Source organism: Thalia democratica, chromosome 2 (genome assembly GCF_965202585.1).
Source record: "Thalia democratica chromosome 2, ktThaDemo2.hap1.1, whole genome shotgun sequence".
NCBI lineage: Eukaryota > Metazoa > Chordata > Thaliacea > Salpida > Salpidae > Thalia > Thalia democratica.
Genome location: NC_139166.1, coordinates 16,361,825 through 16,374,394, shown reverse-complemented (window position 1 = coordinate 16,374,394; position 12,570 = coordinate 16,361,825). Strand labels below are relative to the sequence as shown.

General features: G+C 28.2%; 1 protein-coding gene across 1 annotated transcript; it reads right to left on the bottom strand.

Annotated features, from left to right (window-relative positions):
- Nucleotides 1–584: 584 nt before the first annotated feature.
- Nucleotides 585–1,205, bottom strand: LOC145850090 (histone-lysine N-methyltransferase SETMAR-like). The gene has a single exon (XM_082955236.1). The coding sequence runs from the start codon at nucleotides 1,203–1,205 to the stop codon at nucleotides 585–587; it is 621 nt and encodes a 206-aa protein (XP_082811362.1).
- Nucleotides 1,206–12,570: the final 11,365 nt, after the last annotated feature.

Sequence of the window (12,570 nt, the reverse complement as noted above, 5' to 3'; positions counted from 1 at the left end):
TCTATAAGCATGCTATTTTTAAATTATAAATACGTAACGGTTTAAAAATTTTTTTAACTAGTAAAATTTATCAAAAATCTATACTTTTTTATATTAATAAAGAAAACGAATAATCATTGAAATTTATCACTTAAAACTTTAAAAAAAGCACAACATCACATGTTTAAATCACAAACTAAAAACCAATCAATAATACAAAAAGATAATAATATTTCCATTTTTTATGAGCTTCAAGTACATAATAGCTTTAAAATTAATCTAGGATACAAAAGTTTAAAACAAAATCTTAAAACTTGTACTTTCAATGTTGATAAAGAACTATTTCACATTTAAATAATACAACTCCAATGTTAAAAAAAAGTTCAAACTCAATTTATTAATTTTTCGCTTAGATGTATTTACTTCATTTTAAAAAGTTGTACATATCATAAAATTAATACGTCAAACAAAACCTAAGTTTTAAATTACTTTTTAACTAATATTTTTAAACTTTATAAAACATTTAAACTAAAGTATTCAAACGTTTATGCAGCATTTTTTTCATCACACAACGAATTTAGTTTAAAAGTAGAAATTCAAATTCTTTACATAAAGTAGCCTCTGCATTTTTTAGCGCCACAGTTACACTTTTTTCTCTTATTTTTGTTTATTTCCGCCAGGTAGTCGTTAGTGAGCTCTTCATTCACTTCTATATCTCTTTTGGCGAAATAACACAGCCTCGCCACTGATGAGTTTACAAAAACTGGTATTTCCACCAAGTTTGCGTCGCAAGAGTGGTTGACGAATCTGGCCTCATTTCCACGCTTTGAAGCATCAATTATTTTATTTCTCTTTCGCCTGTCCATTTGTGGAGTCTCATAGCCGTACAATCCATTTTTGTTGCCTTTTTTATCGTATTCTTTTTCATCTATAACGTTTCCTTTGTATTCTGACACAAACGCCCCTTTTGGGATTTCTTCAAGAGTCTTGACTGCCCAACCTTTGCTTTGGGTTTTGTAGATGCACAGCTTGCATCTACTTTCTCTTTGCACTACTCTGTTGACACAGTTTTCCGGGCATTTACAAGCGCTGTTGCACTCAAATACTCTGTTTATTTTGTGTGATTCATCAACTTTAAGGAGGCCTTGTTCGTTATAAGTCATGTTTGCCTTGTTCTTGATGCAAGGGCAAGAATTGTCGCATTTTATGCAGCTGTAACTTTTCATATGTTTTTCCTTTTTTTTGAGCCTTTTGGTTTGTTTAAACTTAAAATTATTTGGAAACTGGTCTAGGTCCACTTCGTTTTCAAGAGCGATGTAAGGAAAACCCACAGTGAAACTATATAACCGTTTTTCCTCTAAGTCCAGTTGGGCCCTTTGAGTTTTCTTAAATTTACATGAGAGAGTAGGAACTTTTTTCTTTTTCAATACATACAAGTGTGTTAAATAACACTTCCTTTCAAGCACTTTCACTACACGCACTTGAAAGCAATTAGCAAATTAGGTTTAACTTCTTAAAAAATAGAGTTTATTTTATTAAAGCTTATGTTAAGCCAGATGCGTCTTTTATTTGGATAAGAATGAGTTTAAAATATCGGATTATGTTTAAACACTATAAGAACTAATGGCATGAACATATAAAAGTATCAAAGCTTATTTTGCCGAAAAACATATATATATTATCAAGCTGTCTTTTTTTAGTCTAAAAAAAACCTTTATGGTATAAGCACGTATAGATTATGTCACTTAATATAATCGCTATAAGTCATTTTTGTTAAATCTAGTGTATCAAAATAAGTGTGCGAGTCAGCTGCAGTGTTAAGGAGTATGATTTTATTTGGCCATAAAATTTTGCAATTAATTTTAAGTAAGTTTACAGAAGTACATTAATAACATTTAATCCCCTATCTTTAATTCACATGACTAAAATTTCCAATTCAATTCTTACCCATAATCTACCTTACCCAAACAATATGCAAATGAATGGGAAAAAAATTGACTATTTAAAATTTAAAATAAATAGATGACAAGTTGTACTGACAACATATAGGTAACTGTACTTACACTTTTGACTTCAATAGCGACTCTAACGTGATATCGAACTCACAATCTCCCAGCAATATTCAAGCGACTATAAACAGCACTCATGACATATAAATAAGCGCGCAGACTAGAGAAAAAATGAGATTGTGAATTTTAATGCTTTAGATGAAATTGATTTAGATATTAAGGATTTAGCTCACTTATTAGAGCAAGCTAAGTTTTAAGAGAAAAAAAGTAAATTAAAAAACGAATTAAAAGCAATTTATAAGACATTAGATACAAATAACACCATAAATGACAGCGGCCTCCCCCTTAACAATCAGACCTCGCACGCTTTAGGTGAAACCTCAAAACAAGGAAATTTCAAAAATAAAACGTTTGGAAATTGTTAGCTTTTTCAAAAAATTGATGCCGTACGTGATCCGGCTATGGAGTTACGCTTTTTTTTTTGCAAACCGATGTACTGCCTATGGTATAATCTCTAACATGGAGAAGTTTGAGATTCTCCAGAGAATATGGCCCAGTTCTGATATCATAAACTTTGTGGAAACACATGACGAAGACAGAACGTACAACGGTCTTGTTAACTTTTTACAAGGCAAAGGTAGTAAATTGTCTCGTATCTTCGGTACAAGCCCATCATGGCCAGAGCCAGTACAATTCCAGAATTTGTTTTTGTCAGCTAAGCAATGGGCAAAGTCTAAAGAGGAAGACAGAGTTAAATACGTTATTCAAAAACATGCCCCAAATAATCTAAACAGCAAAATTAAGGAATGTTTTGGGCTCGAATATAACGAGTTTTTTAGGCGTACAGAGTTTATATAAGGTATTGAACAACAGAGGGTCTTTATAAAATTCTAAAAACTCTTCATACGAACCTCAGCGTTTCAAGCACAATAAGAGATACTCTAACAAACAAAAGTGGCATGAGATCATTCTGCCCGAATCTCTGTACCTAACAGCATTTAATGTGGCCCATGATAGGTTTCATCTGGGTATTGATAAAATAATCGAGGCTATTGCAAAAGACTATTACTGGCCTACATTAATTAAAGGTGTGACTTATTTGGTCAAAAGCTGTGTGTTATGTCAAGCGACCAAAGTCACAAGATATAATCTCCGAAAACTGTTTATTTTTCCAGACAGTACGGAACGATTCCAGTTCGTTCACATAGATCTTTTCGGTCCTTTAAATGAGTCATCTTGTAATAATAAGTATATTTTAACAGCCAAAGACCGAGCCACAGGTTTTCTTGTGACTATACCGATCACAGAAAAGAAAGCATTGACTATCAAGAATGTTTTTTTTTCAATGCTTGGTAGGTCCATTTGGGGTCCCTCAAGTAGTTGTTTCCGATAACGGTCGTGAACTTGTTAACACCGCGTTAGCAGAAGCGTTCGAGCAGTTAGGGATAGATCATTGTTTGGTATCCCTGTACAGCCCTAAATCTAACGGTTTCATTGAGAGGCAACATAAGACTATCAATGTTGCATTTCGCGCGTTTTCTGATAGGACAAATTGGGCTTTGCATTTGCCTCTGATAACTGCAGCTTTAAACAATACCTTCGTTGAAGGATCACCTTATACCCCAGCTCAATATGCTCTCGGGACGGCCTAGAATCTCTCGGGGAGAGTAATGTTCGACAAAAATGAGGGTACTGACGTTATCACCCAACACTCTAGAAACTAAAGTAATTTTGAATATCATTACTAAAATTGGGAGCCAATTTAAGCATTACATTAATAAATCATACTATGAACCAGGGATTTCGAATTCGAATGGGTTTGGCTTAGGAGACAAAATAAGCTAAGAACACTCCAAAATGGTCCATATAAAGTGCTTTCTTGTTTAGTACAAAGAATGATTATTCAAAAGATTTCTGGGTTGGTAAAGGTTTCTATAAGGAACGTGAAAGCGTATGTTCCCAGAGTTACGACTTATGAGGAAAATGAAACGTACAATTTAAGAAAACGAAAAGTCCCCATAAGTTATGCCGAAGCATCTAGCTCGGATGAACTCTAAGCGTTCATTCGGCGTAATTATCTTTTTTTTGCTGTTTTTAAGGGTTTATGTATATTTAAGAGTAGTGAATGGAAAAAAAAAACTGGTTACAACTTACACAGCAAAGTTTAATATACAATATTTAATAATAAATGTTATTCAAATAATGCATATTAAATCAAGTTAAATTGTACAAAAAGTTAATAAAGCTAAAGAATAATTTAATACTTTCTTTAATAAGCAACAAAGTTTAATCTATAATTTGGTACTTCCTTTTAAAGCACAAAAGTTATAAAAGTTCCAACGCTTAACTGAATTCCACTTAAAGATTCAATTCAATTCAAAGTCATAGAAAGTGGTGTGTCATTCATCACAGTTCATCAGTAACTGACCGTTGCTACAACAAGAATAGCATTTTGTACTAGAAATTGGTCGTTAAGCAAACGTCATAGTGCTTTAACAAATTTAAACTTTGAAGTGTTACAACTACTTAATTTGTAAACTTATTTACTATTATCACAAAGCAGGGACAATTAGCGATTTCAGCACAGCAACAACAAAAAAAGTTTTATTTTATTCAAACGTAACCCAAGTCATTTTGATTTCTATTGACAATTTCGTAACACTTAATGGCATCATATCGTTTTAGTTTTTTTAAGGCGTTTTTAATTGTAATTAAACAATATATGGTTCTGTTAACATTTTGCGTACTGTTGTGCGACATTTTTATTTAAACATATTCTTCTTACAGCAGCAGTGTTGAACATGATTAGGTTAGTATTAAAACTTTTATCTTTTATACTTTTTCAGCAAAAACTAAGTAACTTTAAAATGAACTGCATTTATGCTATCTAATTAAATCTATTAAATGAAAAACAACTGAATACATAAACATAATTAACTTAATTTATATCCTGTTAGCTCAACAAATTTAAAATAAGAGTTTAACTTACAGCTTTTTACTATAAGAAAAGAAATCTTTTTATACAGTATTTTCATCATGAGTTAACAAGAAACGAATCATGGTCTTGTGTAGTACGATTTGTAGGTATTACACGGACCTATGAGATAAGCAGTTGACCACCTTAAGTAGGGGTAAGAATAATACTTAAAGTACTTAGAGCATAGTTATATCTCTCAGTGATTGTTATTTTTTAAGTCTACAAAAATTTTTAGTTAGTTTTAAAAATCAATACTTTTAAAAGTTGTATTCTTTTAGAAAACAGTTTAACTTATTCAAATTTTCTAAATTTTAGGGCTGGTTGTTTTAGGGCCCACCTGAATCAAATCCCTTTCGATCAATTCCCACCTGAACCAAGACTATAAAACTTTCTGTTGTAATCTTTCAGAAACATCTTTTTGAATCTCAAATAACACCTAATATGGTCCAAGACCTCATGATTGGTGTGTATGATGGAGCAATCTCTGCATTGCAGTTGGTCAAAGCCTTTTCTACTTCGCACACCAGAGTGTACAAGCTAGTTATATCAGTTTTTTTTGAAGTTTAGAACAGTTTTGATTTGATGCAGCAGTTTTTTTAGATAATTACTACTTTACATTTGTTCTTTTTACCACTTAAATTTCAAAAAGAAAGTTAGTAACATTTCTTATTTGAAAAAACTTGTTTCTATTAATTAACTACTAATTTGAAATTTATATTAAGTAAAAAACTAGCTCAAAAATTAAAATAATACACAAAAGTAGTGTTTCAGTAATTATCAATACTAAATAACTGAAGTTGTAAACTAAAAAAATACATAAGTTAATGATGTTTTGTTGATTTTACTAACTAAATTTTGTTTTTTAAACTTTTTGTATGAGAAATAAATATAGATTAAATTTGGGTGTTATTAATTACTTTAATTTATCATAAATTTCAAATTTGTTATTTCAACTATTACCTTTAACTACCTTTGTATTACTTAAAGTCTTTGTCAAGTTATCAAGCATGATACTTAAAGTTTAAATATTTTAAGTATCTAAAACAATAATGTTATTTTAAGAAAATAGAGTTTTACAAACTGGTTTTGAGTCTGACAAATAATACTAATGTTTTATTTATAAAACTACATTTAGTAATTCAAATATGTTAAATATAAACCTTTGTTAGTAGCTTAGAACTTACAAAATCTAATCTATAATTAGCGCTTGAAAATTATAAAAATTTAGTTATATATATTTTAAACAGGGATATTTAACAAGCCGATATGCCTGGTTACACCTGTCCATTGAGAACTTCGATAAGTTTTTAAATCTCATATTTGCTGAGCATGACTATAAAAACGATACAATTATAAATGATGTATTTAAAGTTGTTCGAATGTTCTTCGTTTCCTACGTCAACATTTTGCAATTTGGTTAATGTTTAACTTGTAGTTGTTTTTCAATTTACATGTTTTATCATATTTAACTATAAACGTTTTCTGGTTTTTTGTTTCATTAAACAAACTAAGTCCCAAAGTTATTTAAGCTAAATAAACGTTTAATTTTACTTTTAACGTAACTTTATCTGTTGAATTAAATTTTTATTCAAGCAGTATACTGTACAAAATAATTTGTTTAAAAACTAATAGGGAAAACTTTAATTGTTTGTAAACATATTTTAATAAAGCATAATTATACTTCTTTTAAACTTATACACATTATAAGTAGATGCAAAAAAATAGAAATAAAGAAATTAAAATTCATAGGAAAATTATTGAAAATCTATAATAATATTGATCGTATTTTGTAGTTGAATAAAAAATAGCAGTAATTACAATTCAAACACTTCTTACTTATATTTTATTATGTTTTCCATAAACTCAAAACATATGTTTATTAAAGAAAAGCAATGGGATATAAAAATAACTAAATATATAAACAATAAAGTAATATAATTAAATATCCTTAATAATATTAAAATTTTTGTTTTAAGCATTTTTACGTCATAAAATCTTTTTACGTCACAGTTATACCACTTGCTCAATATCAAATAAGTGTCATTACTGAAGTAAGAAGCTTTCCACACAACTTCGACAACCAAAACAAACATATAATTTAAGATAAAAAGTGTCCTTTTAAAACAACTTTGAGAAGTCAAAATTACGTAGAATTTTATAAATGATCGTTTTAAATTTGATACTAAACATGTTTCTGAACAAAAGTTAAATCTAAAAAATAAACTTACTATTTTTTGGTAGAAACTGTCAAAATATAATACCAAGTAAAAAATGGGACACGTTCAAAATCTACTTGCGATCAAAATTCACCCAGTCAAATTCAAGAACCGCTTACCGATCGAGCGTTAGGGGTAACAGTGATTGTGAAAAACAAATAAAAAAGAAATAAGAAAAAACGCGAAAAAAATATATAAAAGATCAATAAACAAAGAAAATATTAAAAACAAATCGGGTGGATTTTAAACACAGGTTGATTTTGATAGTATACCTATAAAAATACTTTTAGAACAACTATGTAACTATCATTAAAGCTATTACCATTATGTTAGATCTTGAAGGCAATGAGAAAATTTATACATATAATATCTTATTAACCCATTATCTTATACAAGTTAACAAAACTTTTACATGCTCATTTAATCTATAATAGTCTAAATTTAATAAGAACTAATACCATTACATTATTGTTCCATACTATAACTCCAATACACTAATAACATATTTTAAAACAGCTTAATAAGTTTAGAATTTTATGTTTTGTAAACTAAAAACTATTTTGTTTAAGCATTCATCAACTCTACTTGAATTCTATGTTGGTTTTTGGTCTTTTGGTAGCTTGTTTTTTGTAAAATCAAAACAAGTTTTAAAGTTGTAACGATATTCAAGTTTCACTTAAAAACCGTTTTGTTTTTGAGTGAAAATCAAGAGTTATTAAAAGCACATACAAATCTTGCCCGGGCAAAGTCTGATGTAACAAAAAATAAGAAAGAGAATAAAGAGAATGAGAGCGCATTTCACTTTTATGAAACTGCATGATGCAACGATTTATTTAATGTTTTTGGTCACAAGCTGACAGTCCAGACTGAGCTGTGTTGTTGAACCGCCAGGAGCTGCAGAGACTGTTTACAAGAAAGACACTTGAACATTGGTATTAAGTTGTTTTATAAAGTTTTAGTATATATAATTATAATTGTGTTTGTTAGATTTAAAGATTGTTATTTAAAGTAAGTTCAGTTAATTTTCTTACTGTACATTTTTATAGCTCTTTTGATTTTCAACAAGTGATTTATTAAAAGCATTTTTCACAGTGGTTAAGTATAAAGTGTTTTTCACATAAGTGACATACTTTTATAGTTCTTGTATTTTTCAACACTTGGTTTTGCATTTAATATAAAGTATTTCTTAAAATATTATTGAGTTTTTTATAGTGGTTATTATACAGTATTTTAGTACCAAAACTATATATTTAATAGTTCTTGTGATATTTACAATTGGTTTTGTGTTCATTGAAGTTCGTTTAATAGAAAACCCACTAATTGTTGTGCCTGGTTATTTATATCTAGTAACACTAAGTCTAGACTAAATTAGTAAATATGTCAAATTCCAATAGTAAAGTCACACTTAAATTAAGCCCTAAGTGTAAACGTTCTAGGGTAAATGAACCTTTGGATGTTGGGTCATCAACATCCACTGGTTTCAGAATGCTGTTATTTGTCACTGTAGATTGCAACACTACAACTATCACATCACAGTATATTCATACAATACAGTTATGATGTCGAATAGATTGCAACTGTTCAACTATTACATCATTGTAGATTGCAAAACTACAACTACCACATCACAGTAAATCGCAACATTACAATTATCGCATCAAAGAGGATACACCCATGACATCCTCCTACAATTCAACTACCACATCACAGTAGATTGCAACAATAGAATTATCATATCACAGTATATTTCAACCCTATAACTATCTAATGACAGTAGATCACAGCACTACAATTATTACATCACAGTAGATTGTAAAACTACAATTATCACATAACAGTAGATACAACTACTATATCACTGTTTATCGCAACCCTACAACTATCACATCACTGTAGATTGCAACATTACAACTATCACATCATAGTAGATTACAATACTACAGCTAACACCTCACTGTAGATTGTAACATTACAGCCTTTATATGACAGTAAATCGCAACACTACATCTATAACATGATTGTAGTTTGCAACACCACAACTATCACATAACAGTAGATTGCAACAATACAACTATCACATCACAGTCAATTGCAACTTTGACATCACTTCCAATATTCAAGGTGTCAACCCGTTTCGGATCCTTCATAAAGATCTTCTTCGGAAGTTTGAATGCGAAGTAGGAGATGAAGATTGTATTTTTCTATAGAACAAGTGTGTGCAATTGAAAAGATGATCAAATACTATGCTGCGGAACAGATAAAAACAGCGCAATATTTATTTACACATCCAAGGGATTCTTCTTTATTTAAGAAACGATAAAGTAATCAAAAACTAATCAAACTACTTATTTTTTAACTGATATTTATCAAATAAATTTTATGTCATGTGTAAAGTTTTATGTCTAATTATTTAACTTAAACATTAAGCATACCGTTGCATAAAAATTCCTACTTCCAACATTTTAAAAGAACAATATAGTAATAACAGTAAATTTTTTCAACATGATATAGAGTATATATTAGTTCTTTTACAATGTTTTTTTATTGTAATGCTGCTTTAAAGAGACTTTTTATATTATGGTACATTAATGAAAAATACGCAGCCCGCTAATACTTTAGGTTTAAATACGATAACTTTCTTTTATCTTAAACTTCAATAAACTTTGCATAAAAACTTACTTTGTACGCAATAAATTTAGAATAAAACTACTATAAGATATAATTTATGAAAAAAAACTAAAAAATAACGTTTTTAAATTGTATCAAGTTAATATTTGAGTAGTAAATACATTTCAGTAAGATATAAGGGTAACGACCTTTTTTAATACTAACAACAAAACTAATGCTTTTCAGTAAGCTGTTTGTTATATAACACTTTACATAGATTTTTTTTATGTATATCAGTTAATATTTATTTAACTAACTATTACAATTTTGTTATAGTTTCTAAACTTTTATATGTTAATTTTAATTGTATAAATTTCAAAACTACTACTTTTAAATAAATATCCAAAACAAAATTTAAAGGCTAATTAAAAAAAATATTTTTTTTTGATATTTGGGTGAAATTAAATCATTGCAACTAGCGTTACAAATGTGATTTGATAGTAGTAGTGCTGTAATCTACTGTGATGTGATAGTTGTAGTGATGAAATCTACTGTGATATGATAGTTGTATTGTTGCGATCTACTGTGATGCGATAGTTGGTGTTTTGCTATCTACTGTGATGGGATAGTTGTATTGTTGCAATCTACTGTGATGTGATAGTTGTATTGCTGCAATCTACTGTGAAGTGATAGTTGTAGTTTTGAAATCTACTGTGACGTGATAGTTATAGTGTTGAAATTTACTGTGGTAGCTTTAGTGTCAAAATCTATTGTAATGTAAAAGTTGTAGTGTTGAAATCTATTGTGATGTGAAAGTTGTAGTGTCAAAATCTAATTTGATGTGATAGTTGTAGTTTTTAAAACTACTGTGACGTGATAGTTGTAGTGTTAAAATCTATTTTGATGTGATAGTTGTAGTTTACAAAGACGGTGAAGACATTTTAAAATACTAACAACAAAATTAGTGCTTTAAAAAAACTATTTTCTCTATAATATAATTAAGTAAGCTCTAGGTCGATTTTCTTTTATGAGTATCAATAAAGAGAAAAAGTCATCACTTCTAAATTTAAATGTGTAAATGTGTACATTGTAAAGTTAAATTAATTAAAATTCAAATTTGTTACTTTGAAAAAAATAACAAAAACAAGTTTGTTATTGTCATTTTACAGAACATTCACTGTAGTTTTCATATTTATATATTCCGGTGAAAATTAATTACAAGTCCAGTCACCTCTCGCGAATTTAGGATGTAATTGCTGTATTTGGACAGGAGAGCACAAACACTCTTATTTGTGACGTCAAAAATGCTTTTTTTTTTGTTTTAATTTAACTAGAATCCTTACTCTATACTTTTTACGTATTCAAAATTTGAATTTAATTGAATGAGTAAGTTTGCTGTAATCAAGCAAGAAATCACAAACGGTAGGTCTTTTTATGGGTATCCTTTTATAAGTGTCCTAGTTGCAGCAAAAGGATACCCATAAAAAGACTTACCTCCCCAGTCGGTCTTTTTATGGGTATCCTTTTTTAAAATTGTACAATTTTATGTCGACGTGACGTTTTTTTTTCAACTTTTTTGAACAATTTTTTTTAAAGTCATTTTACATATATTTTTTAAACTTTTTTGTACAATTTTATTTCTAAATCTTTTTTCATAAAATTGTTCAATTTCTAAAAACTTAAATTTTACTTTTATAACTTAAAAATTTTATTTAAACTTAAATCTAATTTACTGTTGAAATTCAAAAGGATACCCATAAAAAGACTAAACACTGCTTTGAAACTTTTTATGGGTGTCATGTTGATTTTATTCAAAATATCTTGTTTTAAACTTAAATTTTACTTTTGTTACTTAAAAATCATATTTAAACTGTTTTAATAATGAAATTTAAAAGGATACCCATAAAAAGACTAAACACTGCTTTAAAACTTTATATGGGTATTTTACTTACACTACATTTATAAAATTTTCAATTTGTATAAATTTACAAATTTTTCATTAGTTTTTGACAACCTAATTAAATCAACAAGGTTGTACTTGTAAAGTAAAAAATGTCATATTTCTTTTTAATTTCGTTTTTAAAGTCATATTTGAATTATATATTGTAATTTTAGTAATAGTTTTTTAAAAAAGAAGTATGTTTTTAAATGAAGTAGCATTCATTTGATAAACATTTCTTAGTTAATTATAACTTAAAAACAAAATACTTAGATAAAATAGGAAAGATACCCATATAAAGTTTTAAAGTAGTGTTTAGTCTTTTTATGGGTATCATTTTGAATTTCAACAGTAAAACAGTTTACATAAGATTTTTAAGATATAAAAGTAAAGTTTATGTTTAAATAAGATGTTTTGAACAAACTCAAATCGATACCAATAAAAAGTTTTAAAGCAGTGTTTAGTCTTTTTATGGGTATCCTTTTAAATTTCATCATTTAAACAGTTTAAATAATGTTTTCAAGTTATAAAAGTAAACTTTTAATTTAAAACAAGATATTTTGAACAAATTCAAAAGGATACTCATAAAAAGTTTCAAATCAGTGTTTTTATAGGTATCCTTTTAAATTTCAACAATAAAACAGTTTAAATAAGATTTTTAAGATATAAAAGTAAAATTTAAGTTTAAAACAAGATATATTGAACAAACTCAAAAGGATACCCATATAAAGTTTTAAAGCAGTGTTTAGTCTTTTTATAGGTATCCTTTTGAAATTCATTATTTAAACAGTTTAAATAAGATTTTTAAGTTATAAAAGTAAAATTTAAGTTTAAAACAAGATA